The 19,621-nt window shown below is 36.2% G+C and overlaps 1 protein-coding gene across 2 annotated transcripts in view; it reads left to right on the plus strand.

Moving 5' to 3' along the window:
* Window positions 1-19,621, plus strand: part of Zc3h12b (zinc finger CCCH-type containing 12B) — a 190,196-nt gene that overhangs the window by 142,184 nt on the left and 28,391 nt on the right. For both annotated transcript variants that reach the window (XM_040744216.1, XM_013121302.3), the window contains 2 exons: window positions 14,539-14,628; window positions 15,223-15,982. In XM_040744216.1, the coding sequence (XP_040600150.1) occupies window positions 15,378-15,982 (605 nt within the window). In that variant the 5' untranslated portion in view covers window positions 14,539-14,628; window positions 15,223-15,377. The remainder of the gene's footprint in view (window positions 1-14,538; window positions 14,629-15,222; window positions 15,983-19,621) is intronic.

The following is a 19,621-nucleotide window of genomic DNA, read 5'->3' on the forward strand; positions in this document are numbered from 1 at the left end:
TTAAATGTGCAAAACTCATAGTCAGAGTAGAAAAAAGAATTTAAAAGATTTTTTAAAGCCTAAGGCACATATGGAACATTATCAAATGTATCAGTATGTGTAGTGTGGAATTTCACAGAGAGAAGATGGAAAGAAAGATATAGAAAAGTTATTTAAGGAAACAATAAACAAAAGTTCCCAATTCTGAAGAAGAAAAGAGACGTCCATATCTAAGAAGGCTAACTGATCAAAAAATAGATGAATTAAAAGAAATTTGCACAACAGTCATATTTAAAATTTTTTAATTTTTAAATTAAAATAATATTACATCCTTTTCCTTTCCTCCTTCTAGCCCCTCCAATGTATGCTGCCTTGTTTATTTTCCAATTCATGACTTCTTTTTCTTTAATTATTGTTGCTAACACAGTCATGTTTTGGTTAAATGATTAAAATTCAAGAGTAAAGAGAATTTTGAAAGCAGAAAAATGACTTTTCACATAAAATGGAACTCATAAAACTATCACTTTCTTAGAACAACTCTTAAAAACATAAGGGAGTAGGATGATATACTTAAAATACTGAAATAAAAAAACCTTCTGAACAAGAATATTATGCCTACCATAACTATACTTCAAAAATGACAAATACTGTCCCTTGCAATCAAAAGTTGAAGGACATCATTACCTTGCCTTTCAAGAAATACCAAGGACACTATTTTGAATTAAAAGAATACAAAGCAGCAATATGACTGCATACAAATATAGAAAAGTAAATATATAGAATAATAAGGAATACTACTATAGTACTTTGTCAGTCATTTTGAATTTGTATATAAAGGTATAAAGATGAAAGTTACTTAAAGTAACTACTTATGAAAGATATATATGGATGTACAATGTGAAAATATTGTTTACATGTGAGTAAGTAAAAGTATAATTATCATACAGAACTAAACTAAAGTTGATATGTGTGTAAAGTAGACTCCCAAAGCTTGTTTTATACGAACCATATGGTAACCACAAAAATATCTATAAAAATACAAACAAAAAGATAAACCATGCCAAAAGAATCAGTCAAAAATGAATATGGGCAACATGAGGAAAACAAGAACTAAAGGACTGTGAGAAAGATAGAATATTATTTATCAATAACTATTTTAAATGCAGGTGGATTACAACCCCAAATCCAAAAATGTCCAGTTACTTCAAAATCAACAAAATTCAACAACCAATTCCCTAAAAGATATTTTCTTTAGATATAAGGATAAAATAAACATGAAAAAGTAGAAATATGTTCCTTTGAAATTATTATCCCAAGTAATCAAGGATGGCTATATCAGGTGAAATAGACTTTGAGTCATACTAAAAGCAAGTGACAACAAAGTACTATTATATAATGTAACATGTCTGTTTACCATAGAGATGTAAGCATTAAAAATCTGTATGTACTACAATTTGAGCACCAAAACACATCAAGTTAATATTAACAGAATTATAAAGTACCAGAGAAACATAATAATAGTTGTATACTTTTTCCCATTTTCAAAATAGATACATTAGCCATACAGAAGAATCATAGCATAACATTGGACTCAGGCAGTGTTATAGGTCAAATGCATCAAACATAAAGAACATTCTACATAAGAGAGTCTATTTTCTCATTAAATATACATTAACTTTCTTCCAAGATTCATCATATGTATGACACAAAACAAGGCTTAAAAACCTTAAGAATACCGAAAGCATATCAGATTTTTTTCTGACTACATTAGAAAAAACTATAAGCAAGTGTGTTGGTTTGAATAAAAGTGGTCCCCATAGGCTTATAGGGAGGGGCACTTTTAGGAGGTGTGGCCTTATTGGAGTAGGTGTGGCTTTTTTGGAGGAAGTGTGTCACTTTGGGGGCAGGATTTGAGGTTTCAGAAGCTCAAGTCAAGCCTAGTAGCTCTGTCTCATACTGCTGCCTGCAGATACAGTTGTGGAACTCTCAGCTCTTCTCCAGAACCATGTCTGCCTGCATGCCACCATGCTTCTCACCATGATGATACTGGACGAAACCACTCAACTGTAAGTGAGCCCCAATTAAATGTTTTCTTTTTTAAGAGTTGCCATGGTCATGATGTCCCCACAGCAATAAAAACCCTAACTAAAACAATGAGTAGCAGAAGAATCTTGGAATGTTCACAGTGTGGCTTTTGAGAAACTAACAAGGCAAGAAATCTAAACATACATTAGAACCTTGAGACAAAATGAAACATATAGTCTAAATATAGGAGAGAGAATAAGATGGGAGACCCATTTTGCTTAAAATGAACTCTAGTTCCATCTATATTTATTTCAAATGACATAATGTATGTTGTTCTTAATGAATGAATAGAATTCCAATTTGTATAATACAACATTACCTTTATTCTTCTGCCATCAGACACCTAGACAAAACATATAACATGACTATTATGAATAGTATTACAGTAAACATAGATGTGCAAGGATTTATCTGATATTTTCAATTATATTCCAGCAGGTTTATACACATGAGTGATACCAAGAGATTATGTGGTAGTATTAAATTTTGATTTTGCAAGAACCTCAATAATGATTTACATAGTAACCATACTAATGTGCATATCAATTAACAGTATATAAAGATTATCTCTTCACTGCATCCTCAATAGCACATATTTGTTTTAATCATAGACATTTTGACTGAAATAAAATGGAATTTCCTTTTTAAAATTTTCATTTCATTGATAGTTAAGGATGCCATTTTTATGTTTATTGGCCACTTACTCATATTTTAAGAACTGCCTGTCTGCTTCATTAGCCCATCTATTGATTAAGTTGTTTTTGGTAGTTATTTCATTTTTGAGCTCTTTATATATTATAGTTACTTCTTTGGCATCCATAGTTAGCAAATATTTTCACACGTTATATAGGCTGTCTCTTCACTTGATTAATCAATTCCTTTTTCTGTGCAGAAGATTCTTAATTTCATGAAATCACATTTCACATTTTTTGGATTTATTTATTAAGCTATTAGATTTCTTTATAAAAGTCATTTCCTAATACACTTTGAATTATTTTCTCTATATTTACTTCTAGTAGTTTCAGGCCCGTACATTAAGGTCCTTGATAATTCTGAACTTAATTTTTATACAGGATTAAAGATGTGGAAATACCTTTAAACTTGTACATGTTTGGTTTTTCTCAGAGTCACTTTTTGAAGAGGCTTTCTTTTTTTCAAAGTATGTTTTGGGAATCATCAAAACTCAGATGTGCTGTACTTGTGTGGGATTGTTGTTTGCCTTCTAGCACAGTGATTAAAAAGAACGAAATATCCAAGATAAACTCCTGACTATATATTTTCTTTTTTTTTTTTTTTGGTTTTTTGAGACAGGGTTTCTCTGTGGCTTTGGAGGCTGTCCTGGAACTAGCTCTTGTAGACCAGGCTGGCCTCGAACTCACAGAGATCCGCCTGGCTCTGCCTCCCAAGTGCTGGGATTAAAGGCATGCGCCACCAACGCCCGGCCATTTTCTTCATTTTCTTAATGAATAGAGTTTTTACTCCGGTTTCCTTTTTAAAAAAAAAACTTTTTCACATGATATATTCAGAAAATACTTTATCAGTTCCAATGTATAAATATGGGGGAAAATAGCATTAGACAAAGAAACAGACACTTTCAACAATATAGAAAACATCTTCCAGCTAGGGCATATTGCAGTGGTAGAGTGCTTTTTTAGTATCTTTAATACCCTTGGTTTGATTCCCAGAACATAATAAATGAAGAAGTAGGGAAATAAAGGAAGGAAAGGGGAAGGGAGGAAGAAAGAACGAAAGGAAGGAAGGAAGGAAGGAAGGAAGGAAGGAAAGCAGGCAACTGTTGATTATGACTGTTTTTCCTTTTTCCTTCTACATTTTTCATATATTACAAAAGTAGAAATCATATTTTTCAGAGTAGGTGTATCTTTTGTAACTATAGAAACAAATCTTTCCATTTTAAAATATTTATTTAGCTAAAAACAGCAATGCAAAGTTCATTCTGATTCTAGAACTGTGTACAATTTTAGACAACTGCTCAAAGAATTGAAGCTTCTTTGATAATGTAATTTAGAAGCATTTAGATATTTGTCAAAGAAAGTTTACCATGTAAGTCTATTTTGTTATGTGCAACCTTAAGATTTAGAAAATTTTCTTCATGGCATATGCTAATTTTAACCACATCTTTAATTTTTTAGTATTTATTAAGCATACCTAAAACACAGGCAATTTTGATATAATGTTGAAAATCCTTCATATGAATTCAGAAAATCTATGTTGAAATTACAGTTCTGCCTCTTATTTCAAATTGCAATTAATTTACTTTCTCTTAAAAATATTCTTTCATCATTAATGAAAGTATAATCCTTACCTGATACAGTTTTGTGAGAATAAACTGAAGTAACAAATGTAAAAGTACTTTGGAGATAGTAAGTTTCCATAGTAAGAATATAAAGAAAACATAATAAAATAACAATAAGTGGATAATTATCACATGATGGTCATTGTACTAGTTGTTCATATATTTTATATTTATTCTTCTTAGCAGGGCCAAGACCTATGTGTTGCTAAAATATAGCCTGGCACTGGAAATTCAGAAGAATCTACAACCACTAATTTACTAAACCAGCATAATCCCCAATGACAGTTTGCAAATATTTGTCCTTATACCCAGGGATAAGTTTAGTCTTTCTGCCTCATCAAGGACACTTTTCTTTGTAACATATGGAGACCACTACAGAAAACCACAACCAATCAAAATGCAGAGTTGTGGATTCCAGTACCAATGGACGCTTCTTCAAGCACTCCTGCACCTAAGGCTCAGGAAATGCAGTGGAAGAGTGGGGAAGAAAGACAGTAAGAGCCAGAAGATCAGTGAATTTGTTGTGAGACTGTGTCTCCTAGTAACTTCAGAAGCTATACTCATAAAGTCCCAACAACAGTAGCACTCAAGCATGAGATGAACAAGGATGACACCAACGAACATGCAAAACTTGACAGGGAAAAGCCCATGAGGCCTCACAAAGAACTACAGGCAACTGAATAAAATTGGGAAGAGGAAAGGTGGTCTTCTCCAGGGAAGAGTACATCAATTGGATGGCCAGTGCTAAATGGTCAGCCCTGAGAACATACAAGAAATGTTGTATAGACTCATCAGGTTATATTTAGGATAAGATATATGTATACAAATACTGTGTCTTCAGTAATAATGACAAAAGATGTCATGAATTTGAAGTAGAGTGGGGAGGGGTATATGGGAGAGTTTGGAAGGAGGAAAGGAAAGAGAAATATAATTAAATTACAATCTCAAAAATATAATTAAAAATTGAATACTAGGTTCCCTAGTATTTAAAATCTTAACACTGTTTAAAAGCAAAACATCAACAACAAGAAAACCAGTATCCTCTGAACTCAATTGAGCACTGGTGAAATCAAAAACATATATTAAATAAGCAATGGCACAGAGAAACATTACCATCCAAAAGTGAGGAATGTGAACATAGCAAGAAAAGATAAGACCAAAACAAGACTGAAATGCAGCAAGGAAAAAAACATCAAATACCATAGCTCCATGTGTGGCATCTGTAATTCATGATGACATCATACGGGTTACAACAGCCTTAAGAAGTCCAAGCCCGCCGGGCGGTGGTGGCGCACGCCTTTAATCCCAGCACTCCGGAGGCAGAGGCAGGCGGATCTCTGTGAGTTCGAGGCCGGGCTGGACCAATAGCCTCCGAAACAATACAGAGAAACCCTGTCTCATAAAAAAAAAGAAGTCCAAGCCCTCCAGTTTTGCCATCTATAGGAGTTGTACACTCTCTTTGGGTTGGCTCCATTCCAAGTCTACAGCTTTCCTTTGAGGATGGCTTACAGTCCTGAAATCTTTAATATACTTGGAATCACTATCACAACTTACTCTTCACCTTCATTTCTGTACATAGTGGCTTCTCAGGGCCTCCTTATAGGGAATCCAATGCTTACACCCATTTCCTGGCTTTGGTGATTTTTCTGGGAACTTGGTATAAACCTACATGACCCCTCATTCTTGATTCTTTCATATCTGTGAAACCAGTATCATATGCTGCTGCCCACTTGAGATGTATGTAGCCTGGATTCTTAAACCATGGTTGTAGTGACCTTTAGTATGCCTTGAAGATGACCCTGTGGACACATTTTTTTAGGTATTAAAAAAAGAAAAACCAATGGGATTCTTGTGGTGGATTTCTCAGATTAAGCTCTTTCTTTTCAAATGGATTTGCAGTTTGCCAAGTTACAGCCTATAATGGGGAGGTAGTATTGTTTGCAAGACACTATTCCTATTATTCCCTAGAAGAACTATAGGTTTCTTTTTAATGTTGCCAATCTTAACAAATATAAATGTTTTGTCTGCATTCTCATCTGCAACTGTAAATTCACTCACATTGCTTTCTTTACCAATCTGCACACTTTTTTCATATTCTTCTGCTCTCTCAGTTTCTCTCTTTCTGTCATTGTAGACCTGAATTAGAACACTGACCAGGAATCATGACACAGCCAAAATGCTAGCTTATCATGACATTATTTCTTTTTGTTTTTGTGTGTAATTTTTCTTAAATTTTTTCATTTATTTTACGTACCAACCACAGTTTCCCCTCCCTCCTATCCTCCCTTTTCCTCTTCCTACCTCCTGTCTACCCCTCACATCCACACCAACTCAGTCTCCTTTCAAAAAGGGACAGGCCTCCCATAGCAATCAACAAGCATGGCACATCAAATTGAGGCAGAACCAAGCTCCTCCCCCAGCATCATGGCTGGATGAGATAATTCAGCATGGAGAACAGTTTCCTGATTCCATTGCTATCAGCCCCACAAACAGACCAAGTTACACAACTGTATCTTGACATTTCTTATGCCAAACAACTGAGTCCATTATTCCTATATTCAGCCTTACTTGAGTTCTCAAGATATAGAAAGAATGAAGGCAAATTCTTTGCCAAGCTATAACATGAAAAACCTCTAGTCTGGTTCTGATAAAGTCTTTGTTCTCTACTAAAATGAGCCAGCCCTCTACTGTCCAATTTCTCTCAGTATCTGCTCTTCCAAACTCCTCCCACAATGTGCCATTAAACTATAATTACAGGACTTTAGCACTTCAAACCCTTCTATATTTTTACTGCAAACCAGTTCCAAAAGCTTACAAATCACAGGGATGGGTTTATCACAACAATAACTCCCCTCTTCAGTGTCACTTTTCTACATTATTTATTTTTCCAACTGCTGTGATAAAATATATGATGAGAGCATTTTGAGAAAAGAACACATTATTTAAACTCCCAGTTAAATAAGGGGTATAACCAGTCATTAGGGGTGGGGTGGGGAGAGACAAGGCATCAGCAGCACTTAATCTGCAATCAGGAAACTGAGAAAGGAGCCGGACGTTGGTGGCGCACGCCTTTAATCCTTGCACTCTCGAGGCCTAGGCAGGCGGATCTCTGTGAGTTCAAGGCCAGCCTGGTATACAAGAGCTAGTTCCAGGACAGGCTCCAAAGATACACAGAGGAGAGGAGACCCTGACTCTTGAAAATGAAAAGAAAGAAAAAGGAGAAGGAGAGGAGAAGAAGAAACAAAGAAAGAAAGAAGGAGGAGAAGAAGAAGAAGAAGAAGAAGAAGAAGGAGAAGGAGAAGGAGAAGGAGAAGGAGAAGGAGAAGAAGGAGAAGGAGAAGGAGAAGGAGAAGGAGAAGAAGAAGAAAGAAACTGAAATGCTAGTATTCAGCCCAGGACTGTAGTATGTGCAATGATGTCCCACAGTCAGATTTTGTCTTCCCTTCTCACTCAGTGTCTCAGGAAACGTCTCTATAGACCTAACTAGAAGTGTATTTTTATTAATTGTTATATACATATATGTATACCTATTTCCTAAATATGCAAAATATGTTTATTTAAATACATATAATAAAAATTTATTCATATATAACTTATATATGTGAAACACATGTATATATATACATATATAAGCTAATATATGTATATATATATTCCTATATAAAACCTCAGTTTGTATAATGTTACGTGTATGTATGATTTCATGGCTCATCATTTGGTATTGAATAACCAATTGATGTGTTATTTCCTGAGAAAGACTACTTCACCTACTGTTAGTATTCCTTAGTTGCCTGTAGTTCTTTAAGTAGGGTTAAGACCTTCTGGGATTCGTCCCTCTCTTTGGAGATTGTGTCTCCTAGGAATTTCAGAAGCTATACTATAACTTTTCACCAACATGACTGCCTTAACAAGAACTGAATAAGGGCAACAATAATAGACATGCCAATGTAGGGCTTTAGTTTTAAAGGGCTTAGATTGCTCAGCCCATCCAGCTTTGCTGCCAGAAACATTTATCTCTACCTTGCGATGGACTCTCAGGGCCTTCTCACACTGACTCCAGTACCAACACACATTCCCTGTCCTCAGTGTATTTCTGAAGCCATAGAACCATAATCTATCAGCCTCTCAGTCTTGTATCTTTCATGCTTCCAAAGTCAGTACCATATGTATGCCTTTGCCAAGTTTGGGACCCTTGCCCACTTCAGCCTATATTAATAGCATGTTTTCTATGTTGAAGCAATTACTTTCCAAAAGTAAGCAACTCCTTAGGGTTTCTCCTTTCACAAATTGGAAGCTTAACTACATGAAGTCTTTCTTGCCTTCATTGTACCCTTCCCATTGTTTCACTTTCACACAAGAAGGACTCTTCTTAATGTTATTAATATCCTAAATAATTATAATGTCTTTTTTAGCACATACCTTGGCTATAACATTAGGCTCCTTTCCTCATTAAACTGTACAATTTTGTATTTCTTTCTTCCCCATTTACTGTTGTTCATTATAGACCTGTATACCAGTTATCCACAATAACTGTGCCTCAGACTCAATGGTAGGCAGTCTTGAAGTTTCCTCCATCAAATAAATTAAATCATTGGTCTTTAATTCAGCCTACCATCAATTCTTAAGACATGAACAGAAAACAGCCATATTCTTTGATAAAATATCACGTTAATGTGCTATTGCCAGTATAACTTAATGTTGACATGTCTAGTCTTGTATAGACCCACGCAGATAACCACAGCTGCTATGAGTTCATGAGCTCTTTGGCATGTCACACCAAAAAGGCAGTGGTGTTTCACACCTCTTCTCCCTATCATTTGGATCTTGAATTTTTCTGCCACTCTTCTACAGTGTTCTCTAAGCCTTGAGAGGGCTGATATGGATGTTTCATTGAGGACTCAGCACTCAGCAGTCATTTATTCTCAGCACCCTGGGGAACCAAGTCTGTACATTGTCATTGATGGCAAAAAGAAGCTTCCTTGATAAAGGCTACTACTCTATGAGCATAAGCATAATTATTTAGGAGGTCATTTGACATGTAGTTTTACAGTTTGAAAAAATTAATAGTCTTCCTCTTCCTGACATATGGCTGTTGGAGAATCTCTTTTTCTACACATCTGTCAATGGCACTCATCACCAGAAGTTTGCTTTCAGCAGTACACTCTCACTGTCCCACATTAAGCACACCAAGTATACATCAACTCATCAGCTCTTTATCTCAATTTAACTTGTCACCATCTTGATCAATTTTTCTTCACACTGATCCATTATACTGAGGCTATTATGTTGATTCAATCTGATAAGCAATAAGAAACAGCTATAGTAGACTTTTTATTATATGTATATTTTTTATTTTTAAATTTAAACTTAAATTAGAAACAAGGTTGCTTCACAAGTCAATTCCAGGTCCCTCTCCGTTTCTCTCCCCTCCTCCTGTGCCCTCCCACCAACCCCCCCAATATCCTCTCATTTCCCCAGGGAGGATGAAGCCATCCATGGGGGTGTCCATAGTCTGTCATTTCATCCAGGGCAGGGCCTAGACCCTCCCCCAAGAGTTCAGGATGAGAGTGTATCTCTCATTGTTGGATGGGAGTCCAAAATCCATTTGTATACCCAGGATAAATATTGATCTACTACCCAAGGCTCAATAGATTACCTAGGCCTCCTCAGTGACACCCACATTCAGCGGGTCTTGATCAGTCTTATTCTGGATTCCCAGGCATCAGCCTGGGATTCAAGAGCTAACCCTTGTCAGGTCAGCTGTTTCTGGGGGTTAAACCAGCCCAGTCTTAATCCCTTTGGTCATCAGTCCTCCCTCTCTGTCACTGGATTTCTTGAGTTCAGCTCAGTGCTTAGCCATAGGAGTCTGTCTCTGCTTATAGTAGACTTTATTAAAATGATATTTCCCAGCCAGAGTATGAAAAACCTCACTACTACTCAGGGACTTTGTACCCATGAAATTTCTAGAAAGTCCAGTGACTTGGGACATGATCAGATAGTCTTTCTCCGATGAAGAATATGTTGTAATAATTCTTTCCTATAGCAAAGAAAGAGGCATAATGTTTAATGACCCTCTTTGTGTTTGAGAAACACCACATTGTTGATTTGAATGTGTTACTCTATCTCATTTACCACGTTACTCAAATACATGCTGAATTTGAGAGGTTATTGAAAATGAGAAGACTGTGGAATAGCATAGGGCTGCTCTGGAAGCTGTTTTTTCAAATGGGCCATGATAATCCAGTAGGTTCAATGGTACTTGAGATGAAGGAGGAAGATTTAAAATTATTTTAAGTTGTGGTCATTTAAATGATTGAGAAATTGTGACACATATATTATGAAAAGAGAAGGAAATAGAAATTTCCTTACAAAGACCCAGGTGCTATATTTAACAGAAAAAGTTTTCATGGTCAACTTTTGTTATAAGATTACATATTCTTCCTAAACTTTCAATTGTGAAAGTATTAATTTTCTATACTTCAACATATTGACTTATATGGGTTCCATTGTGTAATGGTTAGCACTCTGGACTCTGAAAATATTGACTTATATAGAAATTATTTGATTTCAGATGAAATTAGATACATTAACTTGAATTCACAAAGGTAAGAAGATGTCCAAAAAGGTAAGAAGAGAAGGAAAGATGCAGTGAAAAAATAAGCCAAGACAACCACAGCTTTAGCCCTGTTGGTCCCCAGAATGAGAAAAATCTTCCTTCAGAAGATGATAGGCTAGGGGATATATGATGGTTAGTGTTAATTTTCAGCTTGAAAAAACTAGAACTACCTAGGAGATTGTCCTCTAGGCATACATATGCAAGATTTTCTTGCTTACATTAATGGATGTGGGAAGATCTACCCACTATGAGACAGAACCATTTCCTCAGCAGGAGATCTTGGTATATAATAGTGGAGAAGCTGAGCTAAGTATTTTCATGCATTTACTCATTCCTCACTTTTGACTATGGACATAATGCAATCAGCTGCTTCAAAGCTCCTGCCACTGTGACTTCCATAACATAATGGACTGTATCCTGAACTGTAAGCTAAAGCAAACCCTCAAGTTGCTTCTCTCAGAGTATTTATTACAACAAAAAGAAAAATTAAGATAGAGTCCTAGTGAAAACACTTGCACTACTACCCAAAAGACAACATACAACTATCAAAACCCACAAATTCAGTTGCAAGTTCTGATGTCACAGTGATTCTGCCAGCAGATGGGCCAGCATTATTAGTAATTATACTAGAACAATAGTCACAAACTGAAAGATGTGTAGGAAAACCTGGATGTAAATTTGCATACATTTTGAGACAAGACAACAAGAGTGTAGTGTCTCTTGACTCATAAGGATGGTGTTGGACAATGTGTTAAACTACAGGGTCAGAAAGACCAATCAAAAATGGATCTTTAGCCAAACAACTAAAAAAATTTGATTTTAAAAGTGACTAGCAAGATCACTAAAAGATACTGTAACTTCACCCTTCAGAGGTGACTTACATATCAGTTAATACAGCATTAAATATTAATCAAAGCAGCTAAGATATAGAGAAACCCTGGATGATCATTAGCAAACAAACAGAAAAATGTGGTATACCTAGGCACACTCACAACACTTTAATTTAGCAGTAAAATGAATGTATTTGTGGTATTTGTATGGGAATGGAGGTAACTGGAGATCAGTATGTTAAGTGAAATATGCCAACTTTAAAAAGACAAATATGACTCAGACAAATATCATTTTACTACTCATATGCAGAATCTAGACTTAAACATATATATGTATACTTAACAGTAGAATGTGTATTCTGTTGGATAAGTAAGGAGTCTAATAGTGGGGGAGCAGGTAACAAGGCTAAGAGAAACAAGAAAAGACAGACAAACATTGTCCATTCTCTCTTATATATGAAATCTAGGTTTAAATATGTGTATATCCCAGCGTGGTGATACATAGCTATGACCCCAAAATTTCAGAGGTGGAGGCAGGGGAATCAGAAGTTCAAGGTCATCCTCAGCTGTATATCAAGTTCTAGAACAGTCTGTGCTACATGATATCCTGTCTCTCAATATATATATATATATATATATATATGTGTGTGTGTGTGTATGTATGTGTATATGTATGTGTATGTGTATATGTATATGTATATGTAGGAGGAGCATGGGGGGAGGAAGACAGACAGAGGTAAGTAGGTAGAGGACAAGGAGGGGTGAATATGAGCAAAATACACACACTTTGTGTGTGTGTTACAATTACAGTATATATAAATGTATGAAATTTATATATAAGGTAAAATTATATATACAGAAGTATCATTTTCAAATTTTGTGTTAGCTAAAAAGTAATTAAACAATGAATATAGGTATAGAACAAATAAAATATGTGGCATATACCAATACAAGATATAGGACAAATAATAATGATCGTAAAATTGCTTAATGGTTTTAAAGGTTGATCCAAGTTTATTTCTACTGAGCTAATTTTTCTCTGTAAGTAAGAAAATTTGCAATGATTATGGTTTCAGTGAGAGTTTCTGGTCTATAGCATTTTCTGTGAGTTTAATCATGTTATGTGTCTTCATGAACATGGTAGAAATTTTCACAGAATGCCAATGTAAATAGAGGTAAATACTTGATAGAAGGAAAACTAATATATAGCATACTATATATTGGACAGTAGTATATACTATCTAATAGCCACAAAATAGTTCTTCATAAGTATTTAATAATATATGCCCAAAATAAATGTGAATTCCTATAAATGGTTGTTTTTAAGTGATTTTGGAGCTTTGAATAAATGCCAGACAAAGCCATTTGTAAACTAGATATTATTCTGAAGAGGGCAAAATATGAATCAATGAATGCAAAAATTACAAAGGAAATGAGCTTAAAAGTTTGAACAACCCAGATGAATAGGAAAACAAAATTAAAATTGGTATCTTTCTGTTGGTACTTTACTAAAGGAAAGTTTTTTGAGACATGGTCACACAATATAGACTAGGCTTGCCTTGCTCTCATGGAATTATGCCTGTATCAGACTCCAAGGGCTGGAATTATAAGCATGAGCCACCATATCCAGCTGAAAGAAAAAACGTACAGCCAAAAGTAATAGTGTAATCATTAGAGAAATCATTACACACTTCTTTAGTGCCAGTTCAGAAATTCCATTTCTGTATTAATGCTTCGAGATACAAATTTGAAAGTAAAGGAACAGCCATAACACTGTTAGAACTATTTGTAGCTTTTCTTCTAGTTTGTATAAATAGAATTGACATGAGCTGGAAGTCTCTGGTATATTAGTTACATAGATAACCTTGTTTTAGATTAATTAGCACAGCTGATGTCTGAAAAGGTTTCCCGTGCTCACGTTCCTTATATCCCGATCTCCACTTTCCTTAAAAATAAAAAATAGTTAAGAATAGTTCAAGAAAAAAGAAGCCTTAAATTTGAAAGAGAGCAATTTGGGGTATATGGGAAGGGTGAAGAGAAAAGGAGGATGGAAAAACTCATGTAAATTAATCTCAAAAATAAAAAATATTAAAATAAACAAATAGGTGAATAAGGTTGTACATACTTTTAATTCCAGAACTGTGAGGCAGAGGCTCCTGGACTTCAATGAGTTTAAGACCATCCTGTTATACATAGAAAGTTCAAGGCTAGACAAGCTACATAGTAAGAACCTTCTCAAAAACAAAATTAAAATGTACAATCACCCCTAACCTGATGGAGTAACTTACATTTTATAATTCCACTGCTCAGGAGGCTGAGCCTGGAGGCTTCCTATGACTTCACAACCAGCCTGGGCTACAGTGACAGATCCCATCCAAAAGAAAATAGATTGTGCAATCTGGAATCTGCTGCTTCCTTTGAGAATTTGCATTGAGAATTTACTATGTTCTATTCACTTTGCTAAGCATCTTCATCACTCTCCATATGCAGTTCTTACAATTATTCTGTTAGATACCAACAAATATCTTCACTTAACACATAAGAAATACTCAAATTCCAAGAAGAGAAAAATTTAGAACTGAAAACTGTCGGGACAGGTGAAGTGTGTGCTAGGAAAGTTAGAAATAAAATCATATCGAATTCTCTTCTGTAATTAATATTTTAATGTTTATCAAACAATTAAGTTGATTTTTTCCTTTTTTTCTAATTCACAGGGTCTCCCTCTGTTGCCTATAGGGAGGGATATCTCTCCCAAGGCTCAAGGGAACCTCCTGTCTTGGCTTCCTGAAATAATGGGACTTGAGGTATGCATCACTACGCACAGCTGGTTTGCTCCTTTTGTTTGCCAATTACAATAAGTAAAAGAGGTGGCACACACACACTTTCCCATATCTAGAACATGTCTTTGTAATGTTTCCCTTGCATGATACTTTAGCTGTCTAAAAGCAATTTTAGTCTTTACTTAGGTTCCCTAAAAGATGAGATTCCTGACATTTTGTAAAAAGTAATGATGCTTCTCTGGAGGAGATTGCAGTCAAAAGTAGGAGGATCTGGTGGGATATCTAGAAATACTTTCCTAGCAAAAGGGAAGAAAAAGAGTCCTGTCAACAACCTCTCAAACACACACACACACACACACACACACAAACGCACACGCCCTGTTAGAATGAGATTTCTCTCAAATTTGCAATAATAACTTTAGCTGTGCTTTCAGGGGTTATATCTTTATTACCCCTACTGAAGTTTTTCTGTATTTATGAGAATTAATGACTCTCTCTACCATCGTAAACAAGAATGTCAAATACCAGATAATCTGTAATTTCTGAGGGAAAAACCGTATATTGTTTTTTTCCCAGAAGTTTATTATATATGATTATGCCATATGTGTTTATTTGTAGAGACTGCCTAACATCTGAACATACAAAACCAAACAGACAAACTCTTGTACCATTGCTACCCCAACATTTTAATCTAGAGGAATGCCACTGTACATGGATTCCAAGCAGGTTAAAAAGAAAAATAGCTGATTAGATGCGAGAACCCAGTGAACGGGATGACGGCCACAGCGGCAGTGGAGACACAGAAAATGGAGAAGAGTGCTTCCAAGGAAGAGAAGCAGCAGCCAAAGCAGGAGGACAGCACAGACCGAGGCAATGTTGACTCTGAAGAATGGATGAGCTCTGAGAGTGACCCTGAACAGATGAGCCTTAGGAGTGGTCACAACAGCTACCAACCTGTAGACACTCAGCTGAAGAAGAAAGAGATGCCCTCCAAGCCACATCGTCAGCTCTGTCGGTCACCCTGCCTGGACCGGCCAAGCTTCTCCCAGAGCAGCATTTTACAGGATGGGAAGCTAGACTTAGAGAAGGAATACCAAGTCAAGATGGACTTTGCTCTAAAGCTGGGTTATGCAGAAGAACAAATTCAATCAGTGCTTAATAAACTAGGCCCAGAATCACTTATTAATGATGTTTTGGCCGAGCTTGTCAGACTTGGAAACAAAGGTGACTCTGAAGGGCAAGTCAACTTGAGTCTGTTATTGCCACGAGGGGCTAGCTCCAGAGAGATTGCAAGCCCTGAATTGTCTCTTGAAGATGAAATAGACAATAGTGATAATTTAAGACCAGTTGTTATTGATGGAAGTAATGTGGCAATGAGGTAAGCCTGGTGTATTTTTTTCCTCTCCTTTTAAAATGGAAATTGTCTTCCATTGCAAAGCACTATAAGAAGTTCTTAGTTGTTGTTTGTGTCTTCTATTCTGATAGGTGGACATAGTGTAGAATTATCCTTCCTTTGCCTTTTCATTCTCCTTTGAAATTGCTGCCAATTTTCTTCAAGTACCTTTGACAAAACATTAGAGATTAGTGACACTGCAACAGAGAAAAAATATTTAGTGCCAATGTCCTGTCCTTTCTAGATTAATCATCCTCGGAACTGCTGTTTATATATTGCCAGTTGAAAGCTTACATAGGAATTTTCTGTAATTCCCCATCACTAGTACACAACACTGGGCTCCTTCTGCCTGCCTTCAAGGCAAATGTGTGATCTGGACTTTTTCCTCCCACTTGATTGCATCCTTTATCTTAGACTCTTAAATGATTCTCTTGTAAATTATGCTGGTTTCTATACCTACTACCTGTATTCATGCCATTTCCCAAACCAGAAATGATGCCCTTCTTATCTTCAAACCCTTAAAGATGCACCACCCCCACAAAGACTTCTGGGGTTTTTCTAAACTCAGTGATTATAGTAGGATAAATACTTTTGTGATAAAGATATCCACATGATAATATCTGAAGCCTGTATATCTGTTAAATAGTAAAATGGACATTATGTATTTATTTAACTTGAGTTTGAGATGGGGAAACATTACCTTGTACTATTAAGGTTTGCCAAGAGTAGTTGGAGGTAACAGGATCAGAATAAGTAGTAATACGTGCTACAGAAACAATAAATGAGAGTGTAAGAAAGGGACCATGACCACAGGAATGAGAATAGAATCTAAAAGCTGGAAGTCTAAGGAAACATCTGAAACCTGAAGAAAGAAAGCAGCCTTATCAAAACTTTGATTTTAGATAACTGATCTCTTCAATTATAAAATAATAATTACTATACATGTAGCAATTTGTTATAACAACGATGGGAAACTAATACACTGACTCCTGGTGAGACTGAACTAGTGTCATCACTTATGAGAGTAAGTGTGCTGGTTCCTCAAAAAACTAAAAATAGAAGGACACTATGGTCCAAGTGCACCGGTCCTGTATGTATGTATATATGTATGTATGTATTTATGTATGTATCTGAAGGATCTAAGAATGCCACAGAGATACTTGAGATACTTTCATATCCATGTCTACTGATGCACTATTCAGAAGAGCCAAGATGAGAAAAGAGTTTGGGCTTTTTGGTTGATTTTGTTGTTGTTATTTATTTGTTTGTTTTTTGAGACAGGGTTTATCAGTGTAACATCCCTGGTTGTTCTGGAACTCACTTTTATAGACCAGGCTGGCCTTGAACTCACAGAGATTCACTTGCCTCTGCCTGTCGAGTGCTGGGATTAAAGGTGTGTACCACCATACCCAGCTCAGAAAAGAATCTTATTTGAAGGAAAATTGAGTGAGCCAGAGATGATCATTTTAAGGACAATCACTCAAATTCAGAAAAAAGAAATGCTGACTTTTCTCTCCTTTTTCTAATATAGATATAGATATAAATGCATGACTATTATTTATGACACATAGTAGAGAAGGAGTGTAAATTGAGGAAAAGGGGAAAAAGAGTGTACTGAAATGAAAGCAAGACAGATTATCACATATTTTCTCTTATATGCAGAACTTAGTCTTAAATATATACAGACATATATACATAATGGTGGGGGGGTTGGGGGGGTGGTCACACCACAGCAAATGAGGAGGCTAATGGGAGGAAGAAAACCATTGAAAGGCAGGAAGAGGAGGGAGGATTTTGTTAGTTATGTTTCTCATTTATGTGTCAAAATAACTTAGAAGAGGAGCTTAAGAAAGGAAGACCTTCTTTTGACTTACAGTTTGATGGTACAGTCCTTCATGGTTACGAAGGTGTGATGGTAGAAGCATGAGGCAACTGGTCACATTGCATTCACAGTCAGGAAGCAGAGAAACATGCATGCAGCTGTTCAGCTACATTGCTCCTTTTGTTCAGTCAGGGACTGCAGTTTATCCAGGGTGGGGTCTTTCCTCATCAGTCACACCTTTCTGGAAACATCCTCACAGTCACAGGCAGAGGTGTATTCTCAAGGAAATTCCAACTCTAATCAAGTTGACAGTCCAGATTAGTCTTCACAGCTCCACCTCTTGTCAACTTTACAGCCAAATACATAACTTTAAACCATAGCATTCTCGCTCATGACACTTAAGTCTCAGTTTCAAATGCATTCAGTCCATCCCAACACTATTCTAAAGTAAAAATTCTTTTCTTTTTCTTTTCTTTTTAATTTAGAAACAATCTTATTTTACATATCAATCCAAGTTCCCCCCTCCCTGTTCTTGTCAGTTTAAATTCTTTTCTAAGACTCAAGAAAATCTCTTGAGCTCGGTGGTGGTAGCATACACCTTTAATCCCAGCACTTGGGAGGCAGAGGCAGGTTGATCCCTGAGTTCGAGGCCAGCCTGGTCTACAAAGTGTGTTCCAGGACAGCCAAGGCTACACATAGAATCCCTTTCTAAAAAAAAAGAAAAAGAAAAAAGAAAGAGAAGCTCCTAACCATGAAAATCTATAAAATTAGAAAATAAGTTACATCCTTCCAACATACAAGGCTACAGAATAAACATTCCCAATGCAAAAAGGAGAAATAAGATAATAACAAGGAAATATCAGATCACAGCAAAAGTAAAATCTAGCAGGGAAACAGCAAATCCTGCACCTTGGTGTCTTGTTTATTGGACTTATGATGGCATCATCTAGGCTCCAATGAGCTTGAGAATCCCTACCCCTCCAGACCTGTTACCTGTAACACATACAACTTCTCTTTAATGATGATTCCATTGGTACCCTCAGCTTTCCTCAGTAGGTGTCTTTATATTACCAGTACCACCAACATACTGGAGTTTCCATCGCAACATACCTTCCCCGTTTCATGCAGTAAACTTCTAGGGCTACCTTGCAAGCAGATTGACTGGTCTCATCACCTCTTAGGGACATTGGTACAAGACTTGATAACCCCTAATTCTTTCATTTCATATGTCTGTGAAAGCATCACTGTGAATATGATGCATCCCTGTTCAGCTGGGATATCTAGATGTAGTCTAACTCCCTAATATGGTGGCAGTATTAGCCTCTGGAGGTCTTTTTTTTGCTGAACCTGAAAAACATGACTGTAGGCAGCTATTTTTTGAGCAGAGAAACCCTTCAGCTGTATTTTCAGTTTAAGTTCTCTCCTTACAATGTTGTTACATTGTCACAATATGGAACCTTACACCAGGGAAGTTTTGCCCAAAAAGAACACTCCCCAGCAAGGGAGATCTTTACCATCCCTGATGGGAGAAGTCCTTCTGTGTATATGTTTGTCTGATTGGTTGATAAATAAAGCACTATTGGCCAATAGGGAAGCAAGATAAGTAGGACTAGGAGTCGAGAAGGTTGCTGGGAAATGTAGTCAAGAGTAGAGTGTTGCCATGAGTTCCCGGGAAGAGAGGGCACATGAAGCTGCATCCTCGGTATGATGAGACCTTATAAAAGGCTTAATAATTAAGTCAAAGCTAACCAATAAGAAACCATAGCAAATGGCCAACAGCTTCATAATTAATATAGCATCCT

The sequence above is a fragment of the Mesocricetus auratus genome, unplaced genomic scaffold (genome assembly GCF_017639785.1).
Source record: "Mesocricetus auratus isolate SY011 unplaced genomic scaffold, BCM_Maur_2.0 Super-Scaffold_100003, whole genome shotgun sequence".
Taxonomy (NCBI): domain Eukaryota; kingdom Metazoa; phylum Chordata; class Mammalia; order Rodentia; family Cricetidae; genus Mesocricetus; species Mesocricetus auratus.